At 40.2% G+C, this 24,522-nt stretch overlaps 1 protein-coding gene across 6 annotated transcripts in view; it reads left to right on the top strand.

Moving 5' to 3' along the window:
* Positions 1-24,522, top strand: part of LOC149311767 (diacylglycerol kinase iota-like) — a 303,704-nt gene that overhangs the window by 175,612 nt on the left and 103,570 nt on the right. For 3 of the 6 annotated variants that reach the window (XM_089527871.1, XM_089527875.1, XM_089527873.1), the window contains 3 exons: positions 740-851; positions 1,643-1,842; positions 13,776-13,838. In XM_089527871.1, the coding sequence (XP_089383997.1) occupies positions 740-851; positions 1,643-1,842; positions 13,776-13,838 (375 nt within the window). The remainder of the gene's footprint in view (positions 1-739; positions 852-1,642; positions 1,843-13,775; positions 13,839-24,522) is intronic. The other 3 variants (XM_089527872.1, XM_089527876.1, XM_089527877.1) reach the window with 1 other exon arrangement.

Below are 24,522 nucleotides of genomic sequence, written 5' to 3'. Positions count from 1 at the left end.
TTCCATAGAAAAAAACAGAATTTTGTTCACCAGGTTATCAGAAGTTTAAACCCTAAAGTAGAATATGACCAAAGAAGTCTTTGCACTTCTGCTCAGGCCCCCTTATGTCAGTTCAGCTTACAAGTCTAGGTAGATCCAGAACATCTTTTAAGTTGCTTGGGGTCAGGAACCCTAGCAAGCCATGGCATTTTAGGGGGGGAAAGTAGTGAATTATCTCATTGATCTATCTTATGTTCCTAGCAATTAGCTCACAGACCCTCTTTTTGCACTGAACTGGGAGGAAAGAGCAGCCAGCAACTATTTTAAAGCACTTTTTCCTTGCTTAGAAAGTCAGACTCACAGTTTGAGAGTCATTGTTGTATTCTAATACTGACCGAAACAGAAGATAAAGGGATGATGGCTGAGAGAGTTCTGAGTTTTGCCATGCAGACCATCAGCTACAAATAATTAAGGATTTCACTGTTTCCTACTGTTTTTAGTCATTCAGTTAATAACTGGGTAAGTGCAGGAACTTCCTTCCCAAGAGGTAAATAAGGGCCATTTTACCCCATCCATAACTTCTGATATGGATGTCTCTGATATAAAGCAAGGGTGCTGGTACGGTTTAGAACCATGTGAAAGACAAATGGAGAAATCAAATTGATGCACATGCATGAGGAGTTACTTTTCTACTAATGACTGGATAGGCCATATGTTCAATCTTAGTTTAAGTACCCGTGTTCTTTCCCTCTGTCTACAGGTATTGTGCAGGCACAATGCCCTGGGGAAATCCAGGAGACCACAGAGAATTTGAACCTCAGCGGCACGATGATGGTTACATTGAGGTTATTGGATTCACTATGGCCTCCTTGGTGAGTATTTTTCTAGACTGCTTATATTAGTCAAACTCTGAACTTGCTATCCCAAAATATATGCAACAACAACAATAAATGGCAATTGCCAAGGAGAGTTCAATCTGTGGTATGGTATATCTGTACTTTAATCTGTGGATTGTACTCAACTACTAGATTTGCCACAGTATCATTTTTGAGGAGACAGTGGGGGTAGTTGGCTTCCATCCCATTTTACACCTGACAAAAAAATTGCAGATTAAGATCAGAGTCACCCATGTTTTCATTTTTCTAATCATAGTAAATTCATTTTGTACCATTTTTGCATTTGATTGCCAATTATTTTTCCCCAATGTGCATCACATTTGCACATAATTTTGTGCCTATACATTTTTGTAATATAAACATTTTTCTATACATCCTTTCTATGAATGCATTTTATGGGCAATTTTTCAACTGTGCACATATTTACTTTCACATGGTGCCTCCCCCCCGAACCAAGCAAATAATTTTGTGTATGTTTGTCAAAATATACATGTATTTCTATGTACTGTATAAAAGACATTTTATGTATATCATAATGCACAGAAAATTTCTGCACACTTGACTTTGTATGCACTTTTTCAAATGTACATTTTTAAAATACTTTATTTTTGCAAATAGAATTGGAATCTTTGGAGAAGTGCAGCTTTCAAGTGCTCTGTGTTTTGATGATTCATGTTTAGCTTTGGGATAGGTTTGCACTGAAATGCAGATTTCTCATCCACTGCTACCTGTAACATTTCCTTTTCTTATGGTGATGTCTTGGTCAGGCTGCTCTTCAAGTGGGAGGTCATGGAGAAAGGTTACATCAATGCCGGGAGGTGACACTCTTGACATACAAATCAATCCCCATGCAAGTGGATGGGGAGCCTTGTCGCTTGGCTCCCTCTCTCATCCGAATCTCCCTGAGGAATCAGGCCAACATGGTCCAGAAGAGCAAGAGGAGGACATCCATGCCTTTACTCAATGAGTGAGTTAGTTGCACATGCTTTTTGGGACAGGCAAAAGGTGGAATTGAGAAATTTTGGTAAGATTACAGATCAGTAAAGTCAGTGATGGATTAGGGCAGGGGTAAGGAATATGGGGTTGTCCCATTGTTATTGAGAGCCAGTGTACTATAGTAGTTTGAGAATTGGACTAAGACCCTGGAGAGCAAGGTTCAAATCCCTACTCAGTCATGGAAACCCACTGTATGACCTTGGGCAAGTCACACTCTCTCAGTTTAGAGGAAGGCAAAAGGCAAACCCCGTCTGAACAAATCTTGCCAAGAAAACCCTACAATAAGGTTGCCATCAGTTGGAAATGATTTGAAGATACACCACAAAACAATAACCCTTTATTATTGGAGTGTATCTCCCACCAGCATTAATTAGCATAGCCATGGATAGGGGATGATAGGAGTTGCAGTCAAACAGCAGATGGGAGGGTTGCACATTCCAACCCCTGGATTAAAGATCCCATAATTCTTTATGCAGAAGAAGATCCCACAATTCTCCCTCCTGTCATTGCACCATTGTTCATACTCAGTATGCAAAAGAACATGTACTGCAGGACCTCTTGCACTGTCCTTTCAGCTGCAACAATATAGCATGTCTATACAGTGCAGTATTCTAAATTTCAGAGTTATTGGGAACATGACTTGGATATTTCACCTTCTAGCCTGTTAAGGAACATCTGTTGGATTTTTGATGTGGAACATGTTTTAATGAACTGCATGTTTTTCACACAGAGGCTTTAGCAAATAATTGTCTTTTTGTAGGACCCTCACCCATTAGCATACCTTACAAATGACACATTTAGAGATAAAATGAATTTACCTGCCCATATTCCCAAAATTATTCTCTGTATTACTCCCCCCCCCCCCAAAAAAAATTTTTTTTTTCAGGGAATGAGAATATTCTCAGGTTATTCAGTAATTTCCCCCCTCATCCACGAAAACACTCTGATTTTTTATATGTTGCCATAGCACTAAATCCTACAATTTATTCTCTCCATTTACAAAGTGTATTTAGAGCTTTGTCCTTCAGTCCACTTGTGCTCTTTATGGGAATGATGTTTATCTGTCTTTCTTTCAAATGGCCATCAATCAACTCAAAGATTAGAAGCTTTTAAACTGGTAATAGTAGGAACTCTGTGGATGAATAGAGTGTTCAGAGTATTTCACATACCTTATCTCTGATAATTTGTAATATGACCTTGTGAGGTAAAATAATATGCTACTTATACTATAGATTGATGTTGATTTGAGAGGTTTGGGAAAATTCAGATTTGTTTCCTGCACTGTTATAAGGAGCTTCAGGATATTTGAGTAATGTGTCAGTATGCGTATATTCCTTCACATACCAGGTGGGTCAGCAGAGTCATGTTAGAAAAATAACCGATATTCGTTGTTGCTATAAGCTGACAACTTGAAAGCACTTCCAAACACATACCACAAAATCTGGTGCCCCCTCCACATATGTTTACAACTCCCACCTTCCTTAGCTTAGGGAAATGGGAATTGTAGTACAAATCATTTGAAAGGTAACAGGTTGTGGAAAGCTGCTATGTATAATTTTGATCTAATGATTCTTACAATAAAAGTTATCTTGACCTAGAAACAAAATGTTCTCCAGTTTGCCACAGTTCAGTTCTGAATGTACCAGATACAGACTTTCTTCTCATACCTGCCAGGCCTTCTGACCAAAGTGTCTTCCCCTTTTTAAAATAAGTTAATAAAATAAAAACAATATAATGATTGCTGACACCATGTATGAAATTCCTTGTACAGTGAGCCCTTGACTTACAAGGGGATCCGTTCTGGACCCCATTGGATATAATGGGGCTTGTGCTTGCTGCATGGCCTTGCGCATGCTCCACAGGCATGTGTGTCATTCTCCCTTTTGCCGGTCGGCTTCAGCGTAAGCTGAAAGCCGGCTATAATGAGCCTGCGTATGGTGCGGGATGACTGTATTTGTCTGCCCTTATTGAAGACAGCCTTTTGACACAATCTCTGTCCTTCCCATAAATCAAAGCTGCTGAGCAATACAACAATATTGGCAGATATTTGTTCTTTCTTCTGTTTGTTCTCCAGGAAGAGAACTGATTTAAATCATGGTCTAGGAAACAATGAATTTGGACTCATTGATAGTCTGAAAATACCATAATTGAATAGGCTGTAACTGCATTTGGTTTTATTTTTAAAAAGCTTTTAACACATTCACTCCCCAAAGTTACTAACTGTTCTATGGAACCTATTACTTTCAAGAATGTCATTGAAAAAAGACATCATGTTTCCAGTCATGCACCAGATCCACATACCTTGCTTTCTGTTTTCTATCTGAAATCCTCTCCAGAAAACCAATATTCTACCCTCCTCAAATAGGGTTGCCATAATTCTCTACTAAAAACTGGGACAAAATGTAGGACAAAATTTAGACCAAAATGTAGGACAATTGTAGGATAAAATTTAGCCCAAAATGTAATTTAAGAAAAATTGAGGACCTTAAATGTCCTACATTTTGGGCTAAATTTTATCCTACAATTGTCCTATATTTTGGTCTAAATTTTGTCCTACATTTTGTCCCGATTTTTAGTAGAGAATTATGGCAACCCTATCCTCAAATAACCTCTGATGAGGATCTCAGCAGGTGGATTGGTTCATGAAGATAAATTGGGCCTTTCAAGTAGCTTGATCCCAAACCATTTAAAAATGGTTTGATTGTTCTTTCTGTCAGTGGGTCGTTGGTTTCTTCTGGGGTTTGGTTCCAGGACCCCCCAAAATCAGTGGATGCCCAAGTCCCATAAAATACAATGGCATAATGAAATGATGTCCCTTATATAAAATAGCAAAATCAAGGTTTGCTATTTGGAATTTATATGAATATTTTCAAAATGTGGATGCTTGAATCCATGGATAAAGAATCCATGGAGGCAGAGGGACAACTGTATATGCAAAACTGTAGACACTTTACATCCCTAGACTGGCTGCCAGACTCGCATGTACCAGAGAAATTAATGTACAGTATTATGTAAAGTATATTGCAATATAACATCCAAGTGGAGCAAGTAGAAACTATTATGTGGATGGTCTTCTACAGAAGCAACCATAAATGAGATGAGGCATCGCATTTGTCCTGAATCAAGAAATGTCCTGATCCGAGGGAGTCAGAGAAGATGCGTTTTTCCTACAATGGATTTTTGCTTCTTACGCACTTCTTATGCACACACACACACTGTAAATTAACTTAAAGTGTTCCTACTTATGGGCTGGACTGAGATGTACTTTGTTGGCACAAGATATGAGATGGTGATAGGAAATGACCCTAAGCAATATGAATTTGAAAATTATTTTCTATCCTCTACAATATTTGTTTGAAATGTTTTCCTTCTGCAAACATTCTCTTCAAAGTTCATCCTCAAATCTTTGCAAGACGCTAATGCGAAAAGATAAGTGATCACAGCTAAAGCAAATTAGCTTAAAATTTTGGAATAATATTTGCAGGATGTTGGCAGTGTCAACATTTAAAATATACTTGGGAAACCTGAAAACTTTCTACTGGTTTTACTTATTTTCCTCCTATTGTTGTACTCTTCCAGTTTAACATAAAATCTCATTTATCCACTGATACATCCCAGAACTCTGCAGAGTTCTGAACGAGTAGGAATCACTCCATTATCTTCAATACTGAATGTAGAGAGGAAATGCATGCATGGAGTATTACCTTCTACTGAATGTAGGAGCCTTGGTGGTGCAGTGGTTAAATGCCTGTGCTGCAGCCACTCATTCAAAACCATAAGGTTGCAAGTTCAGTTTCCAGCAAAAGGGCTTAAGCTCGACTCAGGCTTGCATACTTCTGAGGTCGCTAAAATGAGTACCCAGATTGTTGGGGGCAATTAGCTCACAGTTGTAAACCGCTTAGACACTTTTAGTTCAGTCTGAAATGGTTTATAAATGAAGCTGTTTGTTTGTTTGTTTTGTTTTGTATGCAAAGGGATCTTGTAGCATCTTTGCGAAGGAAAGAAAGTAGCTGTTAGTAAGAGCGTTTACAGATTTGAATGTACTTCCTCAGATGCAAATGAATATATTGTAGCAGGCTGCCCTGCTCTGTGCTCTGGAACACGTTATATTGTCCCTTTGTGTAAAGACTCTTGAAATCACTGGTGTTTTCAATGATGGGGTTATCAAACAGGTTGAGATATTTTGATAGGAAGTTGAAATTTGGTAGTATCTCTCTCCTGTAACTTCTTAATTATGGGATGTTTTACACTTCCCTCTCCCAAAATAGGGAATATGAATAGGGTTGCAGTTTTCTGAATCTGATAGTATAATCTGAATATTATGCAAATCTGTATAATATGCAAATGATATAAAATATGCAAATATTCATCTTATGCAAATGCATCCTATTCATTGTTGGATTGTTTTTCTACTGCAAATTTAAAAAATGGTATAAATATTCTGGTGACTGGGATGCTGGTAAGAGGCAGCAAGTGGCACCTGAAGTTGGCAGGCAATAGGATCTTAGCAGCCTCTGCCCTGATGAATAGCCTGAAATCCAGGTTGCTCTCTCCTAATGCCTCTCTCTACACACTAATCTGGTCCCTTCTGTAAAAATAAAATGGTGCAGAATTTATGGATGACTTGCAGAGAGAAGTGGATGAAGAGAGCTGCCAAGGCTGCTCCTCCTGTGTGTTTCTAAACCTGTTCCTCCAAATAAAGATAATATCTTCATTTCTTTATTAATTTAAACCACTTAGAAAATATCTAAAATCCAGACCAAGCATCTATCTTACTTCAACAATCTTCTGTCCATCCATCCCCTTCTCTTACTATCTGTCATTTTCTCTTTTCCACCTGGGCTCATGTAGTCCAATTCTCAAGAAGTCTGAGGAAAATAAAATAGAACTTAGTATTTTTTTTCCTGGAAAGACTGCTATTTCTATTGCAGCAAATATTACGGAATTCATGGCTCCTTGAACATTTTGTCCATTCCTATGCTTTGGATCTGCTATTTTCTTTCCACTGTATTCTGGTACTTCTGTTAGAATTTACCTCTGCTCTTTGCAATCACACTAGGCTTTTATGGGAACATTTATCTTGAAAGGGCCTATTTTCATCTCAAAGATGCTGTGATATTATTAAATTATTATTAATTTTTTTTGGATTTATATACCCCTTTCTCCTGGGATGGTAGTAGATAGTAAGGGATCTTCTTTCCAGAAGAGAGGATGGGACTTTCTGCAGTCTATTTATTCCTTCTAAAGGGGTATATACTTACTATATATAGTGTGTGGCATAATGGTTTGAATGTTGGGCTATGACTCTGGAGACCAGGATTCGAATTCTGGTTTGGCCATGGAAACCCACTGGGTTACATTGAGCACGTCACAGAGGATGGCAGTGACAAACCCTGTCTGAAGAAACTTGCCAAGAAAACCCTGTGGTAGGCTCTCCTATTGAAGGCAGAGAACAACAACTACAACAACACACACACACACATGAAAGCTGGTTTAGAATCTGAACCAGCCAATGATCCAAATAGGTACTGAGTAGAATACCTAAAATCTGAACAAAATCTTGCCGTTCTGGTCATAGGACACCCTGGCGGCCTTTAAAAAGGCCGTTAAGACAGATCTCTTCTGGCAGCCCTTTCCAAACTAACCTCTTCTCCCTGAGCACGATGCAGCTTATTCCCTCCTATTATAGAGTCCTTCTTATACTTTTCCCCAACTTTGTTGATTTTATCATCACAATGTTTTTATATTGTAAATTATTTAATTTAGTTTTATAATCAGGGATGGGAAGTTGGGTGGGGGATTAATTTTAACTAGATTTGATATGTAATACATTGTTTTTACATGTTGTAACCCACCTTGATTTCCCATGAAAAGGTGGGCTATATTATTATTATTATTATTATTATTATTATTATTATTATTATGTATAACAGCAGCCAGTGCCAGTACTTCTTTGTGATTCCTATGTCAGTAGGGTACTGAATCATTTCCCTTTTTAATATGAATTTTAAAGGTGCTATCTAAGATGGGCCTATTTTGGAAATAGAGCTCAGCATCCTGGAAGCTGACTAAACCCTAGAGTATATTAACTGTCCCAGTGACATGCAAACAATCAGATGATACTAGCCAGCACCTGTACACGAAATAAGCTAAAGTCATCTAAAAATGTAGCTTAAGGAGGCTTTCATAGAAAGCAAGATGCCTGTTGCCCCTTAGTAGCCAAAGCATTGAAACCAACATACCTATCCCTTGGAAAACCTGGGTTTACAAGTGCAATACAACCCCTGTGTCCAAGGAAGATACATTCTCGGCACAAATGTGAAATTGTGGATAATAGCAAACACTATTGAAATGAATGATTTGGTAAGCCCAAGCATACCATAGAATCATGATGGAGGACCTAGAAAAACTGAGAGAACCACTCTCTAGGAATCTCTAGGTCTCTAGCATGGTTCTGTCACCAACCACTGGCAGAAACATAGCATAGAATTATGCTGGAGGACCTAGAAGATGCCTAGAGAGAACATATTTTTTCTGGAGCAGGGTAAATGAAACCACGTGAACCAGTCCCATGTATGAGGCCCTTACTGTATATGCCAGTGTGGTGTAGTGGTCTGAGTGTTTGCCTAGGTCACTGGAATACCAGAATTCAAATCACAGCTCAGCCATGGAAACCCACTGGGTGACCCTGGGCAAGTCAAACTCAGCCTCAGGGGAAAGCAATGGCAAACTCTCTCTGAAGAAACTTGCCAAGAAAACTCTGTGATAGGTTTGCCTTAGGGTTGCCATAAGTTAGAAATGACTTGAAGGCACACAACAACAACAGCAGCAGCAGCGACTGTATGTAAATGAACATGGTAGAAAATGGTTTCAGAGTTGGCAAGTAAGGTACAGTTCCGGATAAAAGTTTAATCACTACCAGTGTGTCAGCATTGTTTGTTTCATGGGGAGAGGGCTCAGGGGAAGTTGAAGTAAAAGGCACAAATGTGAGTAAAAAGATATTATGTTTGTTTATGGGTCTTATCGTTTGTCCATTTGTCTTCTGAGTCATGCTTGTTAAATCTGGTGGAGAGGTTTTACTGAAGTTAATCTGAAAGAGTCAATTTTGCTGTAGAAGAATGAGCTATATTTCACTCTACCTCATGCATCATTAACAGAATTGCCTGCTAAACTTCTGTTCCAGAATCTCTAATAGAAAGCAAGGAAGGGAAAAACAACAACAACATCCTGGTGATAAATGAAAGAGAGGGAAATTGGCAAGATAGTGACAATACAGCAGTGCTGGCAGATTGGAGAACCAGGTCTGATATGTAATCTGAATGTCACTTTGAAGAGAAAAGTGCTATATAATCATACTGCAGTTTCCCAACAATCACTTTTAGGTCCGAAGACAATGTTCAGAATGTTGTGATGTGTAATGTAGCCAGTGAGGGGCATTAGCATTGTCAATGTGAGGATGTGTATTTTCAATTTCGATTGGGCCAAAAAATCTATAGAAGGAAGTGGAACTACAAAAATTATGTTTTTTACAACTGTAACTTGATTCCAAGAAACTGAGGCAGGAAAATAAAAAAATGCCCAAATGATCTGGTGTTGTTGGCTACATCCAATAAGTTGGGGGGGGGGGGCAGCATGGGCAGACAACACTTTCAAGCTCTGATCCAAATCTGCTTTTCCATCATCTGTCTTTAGGCTTTACTCTGGTCAATGGCAGCTGATGGCATTCATGTCAATGGAGTGATGAATACACTCTTGACTTTTCATCCAGATTTTAAAGATGTTGTCTAAGGTGTTGAATCTTACTACCAATCATGTTCATCACCTTGGTTAGGTCCTTTAAAGTGTAGGAAGCCATATTGATCTGTTGCAGCAAAACCAACAAAGTATCTTGCAGCACTTTGAAAACCAGTCAAGTCTACCTGGTATAAGCTTTCTTACTTCAGGAATAACAATGAGTGCAGCAGGCATGTTTAGGGTTGTGTGACAGGCTGTGTGTGACACATAGCTCTGTCCTTCAAGGAAGGTGGATGGCTTGAAGATTCTTCTTGCTGCCTGAAGCAACTGCCTCACTTTACCTAATGGAAGTTCGGTTTCATGAAACAGTTGGCCCAGATGTACATATTAGGCTTAAATTATTCTTTTCCTACAGTGGTAGAATTCAGCGACATAGCCATGTTAGTGTGGAAAATCAGTATATAAAGGGATCTTGTAGCACCTTTGAGACTAAGTGAAAGAAAGAAGTTGGTAGCATGAGTTTTGAGCCTAGACTTGAGCCTACCTCTTCAGATGCATGTCATCTTTTCCTACATACATTGAAGGCTAATTATTGACAATTGGAAGAGAAAGGGGGTAGAGACACATCTGTAACATGACTGAACATTCCCCCATATATTTTGTATTTGTAGGTGAGCTGAAGTAAGAACTTCTTGATGCACCATTACTTGAAATATTTCTGACTTTTTCAGAAAATATCATGGTTTAAGATTTAAAAATTAGCACCACTAGGGCACAACCTGGTGGTGGCAGACTTCTTAGAGCTTTATCAGACCCTGGTATAAATTACAGCTTTCTTTGTCAGATTACCTTACATCTTATCTGATAAGCGCTCAAGATCTTGCAGCATTTTTGTATCTCTTTGATTGGTCTAATGGCAGATGTTGACTGATGTGGATTTTGGAAGTAAAATAAATTACGATGCTTTACCAGATCCTGATAAAAATTATACATCTTTTTGTTACAGATCAAGCTTCTTCCTACACAAAAGGGCAGATTGGAGGGGTGGCTTTTAGAGAGTGTTGTGACCTCTCCTCTCTCTTGAAATTTGGAGTGAGAGAGGTACTGTTGCCTTTTCAGCAACATGACATTGGAATGAAAGCTTTATTTCTTTAAACATTTGGAGCAATGCAGGTGGAGCAAGAGGGCAGGTATGAGCTCTTCTCCTTGCATGCTATAGGTAAAATTTGGAATGTGTGTGCTTGTAAGTACTTACTTGTATATACAATTATATCCCAACGTTCCATCAAAGTGCTCAAGGTGGCATATGTAGCTTTCCTCTTCCACTCTTGATCTATACAGTAGCCCTGTGATTTAGGCCTAGAGAATAAATTTCCATTAATGTCAAGCCATAGAAAAACCTCATTTCCCCATGTTTTTTTTGGGGGGGGGGGTGAGGGAGAGAAGGGGAATTGTTAAGAAAAAATGAAAAGTAATTGGAATATTAACACACTTAAGTCATTTGTTACTTTAGGAACATGGAATGTATTATGTATAATTTGATTTGGTTTAAAATTATGTTTGGTATAGTAAAAATTCAGTTTTTTTCAGGCAATTATTACAAACTGAATTTACGTTTATTTATTTATTCAAATGAAGCTGCACTGCTCTGAACTATTAGGAATATTCTTGAGTTTGCCAGTTTATTAGGAATAGGCAAAAACAATAAAATACAGAAGAAACTATTAGCATCAGGAAAAGGAAGCGGGTGGAGGGAGGCAGAAAGAAAAGAAAGAAAACTATTTTGTCTCTACTAGTTCTCCATAGTTTCAGTTGGGTGTAATGCACCTATTCCCATAAAAAGAACTCAGAAAAGGAATCCAAGACCAAGGATTTCAATGAACTGATGCTATATATAGTCTTCTGTAAGTTTTAATCAATATTTTCAGAGAGTAAGCATGTGAGAATACCTTGAATGAAATATTTTATTTGTCATTCTAAAACAAAATATACCATAATCCATTCCCCCCTAATTTCTTTCTGGATTTTTCTCCCCAAGCCTTCACATCTTTCTTTTAGGTCTGCCCAAAGGCCAAACACTGTATTCAGTGAGTTGGTGCTAGAACCTGGTTCTCCTAAGCCTCTGTCCAGCTTTCCAATATTAATCATGCTGGCCATGTTCCCTTTTAAAAGAAACATGTCTATGTGACAGAATAGATTCTCTCCTTTGTTTTTCACCTCTTCCAAAATCCTTGGAGCTGGTGGCACATGGGATGTGGAACTGAAATGGGGTGCCCTCTTTTTGGTATAAATTTAGATATAAGCACACACTCCTTGCCAAACTCCTTGTATAAGAGTTTGCTGGCTTCTCTTGCCCAGTCTGTCCCACTTCCACAAAGAGGAGTAGGTAGTTCCTCCCCACTTGTACTTATATTTACTGCTCAAGGGACATTTTTTTTTAACAAAATCAAAAGCCTGCCTAGGTATAATAGAAATTTTGTGTTGGAAGAGACCACAAGGGCCATCCAGTCCAACCTCCCTGCCGTGCAAGAATACATGATTCCTGGCAGCTGTTTGCTATATAGCAGTTGCTGCTATAAGAATCACGAAGCTGTTCTGGTGTCATTGGACTACAACTCCCAACAGCCCTGACTAGCCAATAGTGAAGAATACTGGAAATTACAATCCAGTAACATTTGGAGGGCTGCTTAATTCCCACCTTTGGCTTTGAGAGATAGTTATAGAACCAGGTTCAAAGAACAATTGTTTTTTGTGTTTATTTCCCCACATCCTCCCTTCACTCTACCCCAATCTCTCTTTTCTCAGTGACCTGATATTTTGCATTAGGGATGGGAACATTGTTCACAAATATTTGAAAACATTGTTGAAAAATATTTTTTCATACATTGGGAAACCCTGAGAAGAAGAATCCTGGACTGATGAGAATCTTTGTCATTCAGGATTGACTCTCCACAAAATTTACAAGTGCTTTTTTTGGCACAGAAAGCAAAATTTTCTACATATGGAACAGCATTTTCTGTGCAGAAAACAGTATTTCTACACACACACAGACACACATGATATTATTTTCTTCACAGAAATAACTGGTTCCTGTGCAGAAAATGCTGTATTATGTGTGACATTTGTATGTAGTTGATTTGCACAGAAAACAGCATTCTCCATGCAGGAAACTGGTTTTGTGGGCAGAAAATAATATTAACTACATGTAGATTTTGCACAGAATAAGTCCTGAACTGCAAATAGGCTTTAAAAACCCTGTGTTTCTCAAAGACTTTCTTGTATTGGTAAGAATATTGCTAAAATTACTTCTTGGTTCCTTTGAGAAGAAAATTAGTGAAAAATCACATTCCTCCTTCACACTATAGTGAACAAAGCTGAATGGGTTTTAGAGATTGGAAATCACAAGAAAGAAGGGAACTAGGAGGGAAAACTCACAGGTGTTTGAATAGATGCAGCTGCCCAATGGCTACCTCTCACTGGCTGTTGGACCAAATCATTAAAGGTGATGACTAAATATTGTGGCTGGTTGGGCAGGGTTGGGGGCATGGACAGTTGTTGCCTGTGGTGGCCGAGCAGGCAAGCAGGCTGCAGCAACAGCCATACAATTTTTTTAAAAAAATGATGCTGTGGAAGCAGAAGAGGAAGCAACAATAGCAGCAACAGCACCTCAGCACCAAACATTTATGAGCCATTGGAACAAGGAATTTTGAAGTGGTTCCACTCCCTCTATGAATGTGTTGCACCTGTTAGCTCTTAGGATAAGGAACTTCAGTGCTTCTCTCTGATACTTTCCATATTGCTATAGGGCAGAATGCTTTGAAACTCTCTTGCAGCCCAGCCAATATATCAAACCCAGCCCTTGACCTCTTTTTAATGTGAAAATTCCATCATGCCATTTAACTAGGCACCATATTCTTTCATCATGCTTGCTGGCAGCTGCCATTGGCTTTTCTTTTGAGGGGAGTGCTGTCTTGGAGCTTAGCATACATCTCCATTTAGCCTTTATGTGATGCCTTCCTTTTGTTTCTGTTTAAATGTTATTGTATGTCTTCTCTCTCTCTCTCTCTCTCTCTCTCTCTCTCTCTCTCTGTTCTTTTCCTCTTTCTTTTCTTGTCTGTTCATGCTGTTGTGCTGACCCTGTTCTGGCTGCTCATTTCGTGCTGACAATAGCATCCATAAAGTGCCCTCTGCTGACCTGAGGAGAGTCTCAGCTCCCCCTGATACCTTCATTGTGTAAGTACTTGCCTTTTCTTTCCCTACTTTTAAAAACTCCCTGTTTCTTTCACTGTCACCTCGATCTCTTCCTACTCTGCATGATGTATTTAGTACTAACCCTTCCACTGTCATGAAGTACTTGGATGCAAACTTAATGTGTCTGGTAATGCAGTAACATGCACCTAGAATGGGCTTTTAATTGGGAAAGGTGATGTGATGTTAGGGTTGCCCTTTCCCACCCTGCAGAACCTGGGTAGACACAGTTGATCTGGTTGGTTAAGGACTAAGGTAAAATATCACCTGTCAGGTCTGGGAGAGACCAAAAGTGAAACTTAGAGACTGGCAGAATTCAGAATACATTGGCTTTTCAGAAGGTAAGTGGCTTGTGGACCAGTTTGGCGGGGGAAGGATCTTCCCCAACCATTTTGGATAGGGCACTGGTTTCCTGCTTGATCAAGAAGGTGTCAGGACACAGTTTTACTGTTTAGGCAGCAAAATGCTAGGAGGTATGGTTTTGTTTTGTTTTATTTTTATGTGTAATGACTCTCTTAAAAGACAGATCTCAATAAAAAGAGTTCATGAAGAACCAGGCCCAGTATTCAGCACTTGGTGTGTACACCAAGAACAAGTTTCCTAAAATGGAAATGGAACTAAATCTCATTTGATCTCAACCTCTGGAAAGAGACGTTTATATTCAGGAAGAAGTGTAGACTTCTTTTTAATTACATTGTTGAGGTTTCATGGCTATTCAAGGTCTGATGCTGAAGGCTTGGGAATGGGCTGCATTCACATGGCGGAACACACATTTTGTATAGAGAGTGTTCCAGGTTCATGGCTTGGCATCTCTGAGGATGATTAGGAAAGACTCCCTGTCTGAAATGCTTGAGAGTACTCCAGCACAGTATCAACAATACTGAATCTATGAATTAACTCAATATAAGACTGTGTTTCATGATCTCAGAGAAGCATTTTAGGTTTTTCCCTAAACTCTGTAAAATGTGTTTAGGTATAATGAATCATTCACACATCAGAAGGTTTGGGCTTCAACACTTACAGTCCCTTACCATTGTTCTTGCTGAAAACTGAAGCCCAAAACACATGAAAGGCCAAACTTTCTCCACCTCTGGTTTAGAGCTAATGAATGGCAGTACAGCCTCCTTTATGTTTTCCAATTATGATTGTGCCCATCAAACAGAGGGACACTGTTTTCTTTCTTAAATGTACAGCAGAGCAGAACCCTGAGTTACTCTCTTACAACACCCCTGAATATGATCATCCTTGTAGGCAATGTACTTTTCTAAATTAAAATTACAGGAACAGTAAAGCAGAAAATTAAACCTAATTGAATAAGAATCCTGATGTCGTTGTCTCTGCTCAAGTGCTTGTAGATTAGTCATTGCATGTACTGATGTAACCATTGCATGAAATTTTCAAACATATATTGATTCTGCCTGATCACTTTTTTTCTTTCTAAAAACAACTGCAACCAGGAGGAGGAAAGTTATTTTGATTATGGGTGCCTCTGCATTGTAGAAATAATGCACTTTGAAACCACTTTAAGTGCCATAGCTTTGTCCTATAGAATCCTAGGATTTGTAGTTTTACAATGTCTTTAGTCTTTTGTGCCAGAGTGTTGGTGCCTCCCAAGATTCTTTAGGATGGAGCCAAGGTAGTTAAAGTGGTGTCAAATTCCATTATTTCTATAGTGCAGATACACCCTATGTGAATAGGAGATGTGAACCAATTTCTGCAAAAGTTAACAAGTTTGATATCACTAATACATCCAAAAAGGACAGCTCAATGCCAAATTAAAGCTCAAACATAGCCTTTTCTATCTATTTTTTTTACTGGCCACCATCTGCTTTTATTCTTTTCTTCTGTTATCCCACTTGGTCTCCTGATCCAGATGCATATTTCTCTTATCATTATTTTTAAAATCTCTTTTATAATGCCCAGAGCCTTGATCTTTGTACTCTTGTGAAGAGCCATGCTCACTTTACAAATACACTCTAATGATCTCATGTTCTTTAGACAGGGTGAGAAATATATGGCTGTCCAGATGTTGCTGAACAACATTGATTTAAAACACTGGCTGCTGCTAACTGTAGTTACAATCTAACAATATCTGGAGGACCACATGTTCCATAGCATTATATGTTGTCGATTATAATATGGGAATACTGCCACTTGGATGTGGACTGCGGCACTTGAAGATGGGATTAGATGCAAGAAGAACAAAGCCACAGTTTTATAATGTTGGACACCAAACTTATAGTTTTATACCCATGTTTAGATTGCAAATGTGTTTTATGTCACTGACGTGAATATATGGTAACACAGCATTACTGTGTTTGGTCACTTTGTGACTGGAGCTCTGTCGTTCTTCCCCCAGAAGGATTTTTGCTCCCAGTTGAAATTTGCTTGCAAAAAATGTCAAAATGGAACTGATTTCTGAGCCACTTGACCTCCCTCCTTGGTTTCTTAAAGATCTGGATTCTTGAACATTACTTGAACATTTCAACATCCAAATTAATTTTAGATATTGGGTCAATGCATTAAGACAGAGATTATTTTTGTTTTTGTTTTTGCAAAGGGACCTAACTAATTTGTTAGCCAAAGATATTCTGTATCTCTAGATCTGAAAAGAACAGATTAATCAGGCAGCTGCACAATGACTGACAATTAGTGTGTCTGATAAATTAAAATACAAACCCAAGGGGCACTACAGAAATTGGATTTGAGATGCTTATTGCTTAGAGATTCAAATGCTCTTCTTTAGCTTGGCAATGTGTGTTGTTTCGGAAATCCTGTTGGAACAATATGGCAGACTCTGTTCTGAGGAGGAGTAGATAACCTTCAAATGTCAAAAGTCCACTTATGGAATTAGCCTCAAATTTTGGACAGTGAAGGCTATAAATTGTTGGCCAGTGTTCTGTATCATTAATTGGCATGACTGAATCTGAAATTACACTGCCATTTCAAGTTGGCACAAAAACATACATATCGTATAAAATTACTTACCTATGGACTGAATGCTTGTGCACTGATTTTTGCAAAGTTTTAGCTGATAAAAGACAAAAACAATCCTATACTTTATTGCTGACCAGACATAAAGAGTCTTTCTGCATTCACAAAAAATTGTATGTTAGTCCAAGCTGTTAATTGTTTCATAATAATTCAGTGATTAGATACTTGTTTTCTTCTATTTACATTCCATGCAGGGAACAATAATGGGTTTTATCTGGTCCTATAGAGTGCTCTGGAAACTGGAGATTTTAATGTGGTTTACCTTTCAAAGGGATGACACAAGAAAGGGAATTTTACCTCTAATTTCTGAAGTAGCCAATATTAATAATTCATATGAATGTCCCAACTCTCCAAAATACAAGTTGGAGGAGATAAGGAGAAGAGAGTCTGTAGCTGTGGGTGGTCTCTCTCTGAAAATATATGTACCAAGTTCTGTTTAGCCAATTCAGGTAAGACTCATGAGTGATTAGATAAAACTGATAAAAACATTTTGTTTGTTTTGAAAGGATTTTTCATATGGCTACTGATGGTTTTAAAATTATAGACTATAAAGAATTTCATTACAAATAAGGTACAAGTTGAGTCTTCTTTATCAGGATTTCTGAAATCTAATATACCCCAAAATCCAAAATTGGCCACATGAGAGTGACATCTTTTCTTTCCGATGGGTCAGTGTACACAAACTTCATTTCATGCACAAAATTATTTTAAAATATTGTGTATAAAATTACCTATACAGTATTTACCTATGTATATAATGTGGATGTGAAACATAAATGAATCTCATCTATATCTCCTAAATTTCTCATTATGTAGATGCAAATATTCCAAAATCTGGGGGAAAAAACCCACCTCAAATCCAAAATACTTCTGGACCCAAGCATTTTGGATAAGGCAGAACTCAACCGGTATAGCACCACTGCTTGGTGGTAATAACAAACTGTTTGTAGTTTTTCTCCATTAAATCACATACCTATGAATTGGTAATTTTTTTAAAAAAATGATTTTCCTCTTTTATTATGGTTTCATTGTAATATTTAAATGCTGTACACTATCATGAGAGTTTGTTGTTAGACTAATTGGTGCAATGGACTATGGGGATAGATTTTTCAGTAGCACTGGTTCTTATGGAGTTTTTTTTAAAAAAAACTCCTTTAAAAATATAATGTTATTTTATGCTTTGCATCCCCTTTAAATTCCTCCATTTGTTTCTTAAAGAATGGTGACTTTCAGCTCAGCAATATCGTGGGAGACTGAGATTTATTTATTAAGTTTGGTTTTCTCTCTGCTGCCATTTTTAATGGCAGATTTTTTGTGAACATGTATTATCTTTTTAGGGACCAATTTTTTGTCTTATATGGATTGCAGAAATTGTTGGCTATCTGCTAACATTCTTCAACAAGCATGGAAGAACTCTTTGACAAAACAAGTTCAAAAGGAGTACTTATGTGTCACATATTCAAACTAGAATTGATCAAAAATGATAAAGAGTCCTGTAGCACCTTAAATCCCCTCCCCAACTCTTTGCTGTTTTTGATGCAGAAAACTTATCCTTCAGACGTTATCAATAGTTATGATTCTGTTGTTAAGGGCTTGATCAAAACTGAAGCTTTATTTCGAACTAGACATGATAAATAATCATAGCAAAATCTGCAGGTCATTTTGCTGACATTTATTGGTTCTGTGAATGATCATATATGATTAGAATATACATACTGGACATTTGCATAGATATTGACTATGTATCTTGCATTTGCTTTATGGAGTTTTACTACCTAGTTTCTGTCTCTGTCTGTCTCTCCCCCTTATCTCTGTAGAATGCACTCCATGCATCTGATGAAGTAGGCACCAGTTCTTGAAAGTTTACAACACAATAAATCTGCCGTCCACAGGGTGCCAAACACCTTCTTTTCTGTTTCATGATGGCATCTCATTTATGTCCTGAATGAGTAAAGTGTTGTCAAAGCCTCACTTTTAATGTGTATCACTTCCAAGCTCTGAGTATGAAATCTCAGTAGCAAGGTTAATTATTTTTCTTTTGTGTCTGCTGTTTCCCTTCTCCCTATTGTTCTAAAGGCATGGCATTTAATTAGTTTTGAATGTTTATTTCTTCTTCAGGAGATAGGTAATTCATTAATCTGTCACAGTAAACATGCCCCAAGGGGGGTTCATATTTTCTGAAGTTTAATTTTGGGGAGATTTTAAAAAAAAAGTTGACAGATTTTTCACTGAATCATATTAGTGATGTTATAAATTCAACAGTGTGCTGTATGGGTCTAACCCCCCCCCCCCCGCAATTTATTTTTAAATCTGTCAGAAATCTGTGAGTGGATTCTTTCCCTGTATTTTCATGAACAGGCACAGAGGATAAGATATGGTTCACAGGACTTGTAAATAATTGGAAGGAAAATAAGGGTGTGTTTTAATTAAAAGTTCTCTTCGAGCTTAACCTGTTATGGTGATAGATTTATTTTTATTTTTATTTTTTGGGATGTCAGATCAGTGCTGTGGGTTCAATTGCTGGCATGGATCCTCTCATTTTCTTTTTGTCTGTCACTGCAGCATAGCCAAAATCAAATGTTATGAGTTTTTTCTGGCAGGTCTCTATAATTAAACAGCTGGTGCTTGCAAAAGCTACTTTTTGAGGGTTACAACCCCTGGAACCGCCTCCAGTCAACATGGCAAAGGCTGCCACCCAATTCCCTGGGCAGGTGGCATTGCCGCTGGGGCCAGGCACCACAGAGGTCTGGCGTGCCCCAGCATGCATTGCTGGGGTGCGCTGGCCTCTGATTGGCCGGTCGAGGGGGGAATGGGAGGGACTTCCGCCTCCTGAGTGACACTCTAGGAGGCAGATAGTCCCTCTCTATGGTCGCCCCGGTCCTCCAGGGCAGCCGATTGGCTGGCTGCTCCTGGGGGCAGGGCGACTCCCCTCTCGGCCCCCACCTTTGGAAAATGCCTATAAAAAGGCCATGCGGCGTCCTTCTTGGCGCCATTTCTTCTCGGCTTTCCCACCCACCCTCCCTAGGGTGCGTGGTTTGCTGTCACAACTTTTGGGGCGGTAGCAGAGGTTCTGGATCTGGTAGGCATGGTCTATAAGGTTGCATAGCACCGTATTGGGAGTCCCTATGGGACACGGGCACGATGAGGGCATACGTTGTGGTCATTGTGGGGGCCATAACGTGACACCGCTTCTCAGTGACTAGGGGCTTTAGTTAAATGCAATCTGCGGGTTGCATGGATACGAGAGGGCGGTAATCTAGCCCCTAGCTCATCCCAATGCCTTGCTTTATATGACATGCCATTTATCCTACAACGGCGGGTTGTAAGATGATCCAGAACTCATACTTTTGGCCAACCCTACCTTTTTGCTGATGCTTGCGTTAATAAAGTTGTGGCCGTTCCTCCACATGCGGCAACTGGGAAATTGTAATCCAAAAATGTAACTTTTCCAAGCTTGACTAAGTGTGATGATCCCTGGGGTCTAAGCAGCCACACAGCCACCCTGTTCTTGCCCCTTAGCCCCAGGGGATCCCTTAATTTTCCCCTAGAGTCTCCTGGGTCTCCATTCCTGCTCCCTGCTGAGCTGAATGATATCCCTTGAGATCCTCTAGTCAAGCTGCCACCACCCAGTGAATCTCCAATGAACTCCCCTTAGCACACACTGGGACTTGCTAAGGACTTCTAGTTTCATTTCCTTGCTAACCAAAGCAATCAGTAACCGAGCTGAGGCACATGTACAGGAGCAGAGACAGCAGATACTTTTAAAGAAAGGTATTTATTCTAAATAGACAGAATAGAGCAAGAAGATATCATTCATGCAAGGAGGCCTCCTTGCCTTGCAGGTACAGAATGCATAGTTACAAGATGTTCATTTCAGGCAAGCTATTAGATAAACATAACATTTGTAACTATTTTCTCTTTGGAGCCTGGTGTAGGACTGTAATGCGGTCCAAAATGGATGCTTATATTGCAGTAGCCTTCGGTTCATTCCCTTAGCCTTGCATTTTTTAAAAATGGCATAATTTAGCTTTAATGACTTTTTTGGTGTAGAATTGTACTGGTATACCAGAACAACACTATGGCAGTTCCTTACCTTCATTCTCAGCAAGATAAACAAGTTGACAAGCATGGAACATTTCTTGAAGTGTTGTAGTCACATACTCAAGAGACTATTGGCTTATTAGACTCCTCACACTAAGAAGATTCAGGGCAACTCCATCTACCAATAACCACTCGATCATAGCTGCCATTGGCTTCAGCACATACATTCCCTAGAGGGGCACAAATATATTTTTCTTTTCTTCTTTTCTTTTTTTAAAAAATGATTTAAAAAAAACATACAAGACAAAACAACATTAAATATTACAGTTGAAACATATAATACAGACATCCACAGAAGTATTTTTCTGAAGAACTACTCAAGAAGCTCTGTGGCAAGCACTTATAAGGTCTCAGAAGGGCTGTTCTCTATCTAACAAGGTCATTTCTTCTGAGGTTGAGGAAGTCATATTCTATGATTATTTGCCTTGACTTGGGCTTACTGGATGTGCTTCTAATCTCCCAACTATTCAGTTGTCTTTATACACCAAGGCAGTTATTGTAGTCTACTTTTCCTTGCAAGTGCAAAGCCTGACCTGAACAGGGCATATTAAGTGCATGAAGGACTTCCACATTTAAAAGGCAAGGTAGGGTTATGCTGCTTCATCTTCATTTCCTACTAGCATGAAAACCTGGCTAGGAAGCAGTGACTACTAAGAAAGAGATTGCTATAGGCGAACGTAGTGATATTATTTGCTGAAGCAAAATCAGCTTAGAAGTGCAGTATTTTCCCCCAAAAGGGGCACAGCTGTAGTTGGGAGAGGGGTAACATAGCAATGTTTCTGTAGACCCAGATAGGTTTGTCCTGTGGCGTACAAGGCTTTTCGTCTATTTTAGCTTTGTCTGCTAGTGGAAGACAGTAATCTGAGCAATGCCATTCAAACTTTAGCAATCCTGAAGTTGATCTATTGTAACGAGCTCTGTATGTGGCTGTTCTTTTTAGATGGTTTGTACATTTGTTCTAGGCAAATTACTCACTGACTGATGGATTTCAACAGATGTTCTTGTTTTCTTGTTTTAATAAACTGTTTATATGTTTTAATAGAATAGTCATCACTCTGTTTCTAGCCATTTCCAGTTTATTTCAAGCCTACATATTATATCATGGAATGACTTCTTCCAGATGAATACCCATCTGGTTATGATAGATCAATGAGAGTTAGGATCTCCTCACAAGTGATCACAAGGATCTCTCCCCAACAGAGGCTCCCAAGGACTGCTGCTGTGTTGTTTGCTGCCACCGGAGCGGCCCCTTTGGATTTTTCGGGTGTAAGAACTGTGCAGCTGTGCACCAAGCCAAAGGACGCCGCCGGCTGATACCATCTCAGCACCGCAGTTTGCACCGAGGGAAGCCCAGGAACACCTGGGGGAAGGTGGGGAGGGGTGTGTCTGTAGTAGAGGGACACTATATAGCTGGCTTGCTGGTGTCCTCCTTGTCTCACCCCCCCAACAGAGGCTCCCAAGGACTGCTGCTGTGTTGTTTGCTGCCGCCGGAGCGGCCCCTTTGGACTTTTCAGGTGTAAGAACTGCGCAGCTGCGCACCGAGCCAAAGGACGCCGCTGGCTGATACCATCTCAGCGCAGTGCCTTTGAAGGGACAGGGGTGGGTTCCTGCTAACTTTGTTCTGCAGCAGAGGAATGACCTGTATGGTAGTCACCCTCTTCTGCTGCATTGTTGCACTGTTGTGGGGAGTTTGCAAGGACATGGGGTGTGTTCAGCTTGGTGAGGTGACGGGGCTAAGCGGAGCACCTATCGGAGTAGTGTGGGGCAGGGAGATACGACGGTAAGAGAATGGAGTCATATCAGAAAGGAAGGCGAGATCGATGCGTAATATCTATCTCTCCTTCCATCCACTCTCCTAGCCAAAGAGATCTGAGGGTCAGTCCAACTGTACCACAAACCCTGTCGCTGCTCCTGTGCAATGCCAGGTCTGTAAGGAATAAGTCCCACATTATATACGATCTCATTGAGGATAAGAGCTGTGACCTGGCTTGCATTACTGAGACCTGGCTTGGGCCTGAGAGTGAAGCAGTGTGGGCACAGGCCCTACCAGCCGGGTACTCAGTTAAGGACCAGACCAGGTTAGGTGGGTGGGTGGGGGGGTGTTGCCTTGATCCATAAGAACACCCTTTCCTTGACCAGGAACCATGTCCAACAAACTGACTATATTGAATGTATTTACCTGACCCTGAAGGCCAGAGAAAGTCTGGGGATTCTGTTGGTCTACCGGCCACCCCATGCGCTAACAGACTCCCTGGCCGAGCTGACACAGCTGGTCTCAGAGCTGGTGCTGGAGTCCCCTAGGCTTCTTGTCCTGGGGGACCTCAACATCCCCTTTGAGGCCAGCCAAAGTCCAACTGGTGCGGTTTGGGAGTTCATGGCTACCATGACTGCCATGGGCCTGTCTCAATTGGTCTCAGGGCCTATGCATTCCGCCGATAATACACTTGATGTACTCTTTTGTACGGACATGGAGACTCCGTGGGCGGAGGTAACTAGTGTCTCTGCCCTGTCATGGACGGACCATTTTCTGGTTGAGGCTAGATTCAAGGCATCTACCCATGTCCCTCCCGGGGGTGGTGGACTGATTAGGATGGTCCACCCTCAAAGGCTGATGGAACCCAGAAGGTTCCAAGAAGCCCTAGAGGGGTATATGGTTGGAACTGACGGCGATTCTGTTGATGCCCTGACTAACACCTGGGATACAGATCTCTCCAGGGCTATAAACAGCATCGCTCCCAAGCGTCCTTTCCGGCCTGCTTCCAAAAAACAACCCTGGTACACAGAAGACCTCGAGGAAAGGAAGTGGGCTGTGCAACGACTAGAGCACAACTGGTGAAGACATCAGGACTTAGCCAACAAGGCACTCCTAGACTCTCTTTTGAAGGCCTATGGAGTGGCAATAAGTGCAGCAAAGCATTCGTTCTATGCTGCACGTATTGTGTCCGTGGAGTCGCGTTCGGCAGAGCTGTTCAGGGTAGTGAGGGAGCTTACCCAACTGCCTCCCCCCCGAACCCTATTTTGGTGCCATCCAAAGAGTGCTGTGACGAGTTTAACAACTTCTTCGCAGATAAAATCTCTCAGTTAAGGGCTGATCTCGATGCCAGTATTTCTTCAGAACCTAGAGTAGAGGCGTCCAGAGCTTCCGCGGACTCTGTTAAACTGGATCATTTTGAGTCTGTCAATACCGAGGAAGTGGACAAGATCCTTCGAAGCGTTAGGAAGACGACATGCTCTCTCGATCCCTGTCCTTCATGGCTGGCAGCTCAGGGGGGAACGGCTGTAACCTCGATGTTACGCCGTATAATTAATTCATCCTTCAGGGAAGGGCGGTTTCCATCTAGCCTAAAATCGGCTGTTGTAAAACCATTGCTATAAAAGCCCTCCCTAGACCCCCTGATTTGGAATAATTATCGGCCTGTTTCGCTGCTGCCTTTTTTGGGGAAGGTGATCGAGAGGGCAGTCGCTTTCCAGCTACAATCAATCTTGGATGATACGGACTTTCTAGACCCATTTCAAACTGGCTTCTGGGCGGGCTATGGAGTTGAGACCGCCATGGTCGCCTTAGTCGATGATC

This window comes from Sceloporus occidentalis, unplaced genomic scaffold (genome assembly GCF_023333645.1).
Source record: "Sceloporus occidentalis isolate IW3139 unplaced genomic scaffold, rSceOcc1.0.p SCAF_5, whole genome shotgun sequence".
In the NCBI taxonomy this organism is placed as follows: Eukaryota; Metazoa; Chordata; class Lepidosauria; order Squamata; family Phrynosomatidae; genus Sceloporus; species Sceloporus occidentalis.
The sequence above is the reverse complement of the archived record's forward strand: the minus strand, read 5'-3'. Positions and strand labels throughout refer to the sequence as shown.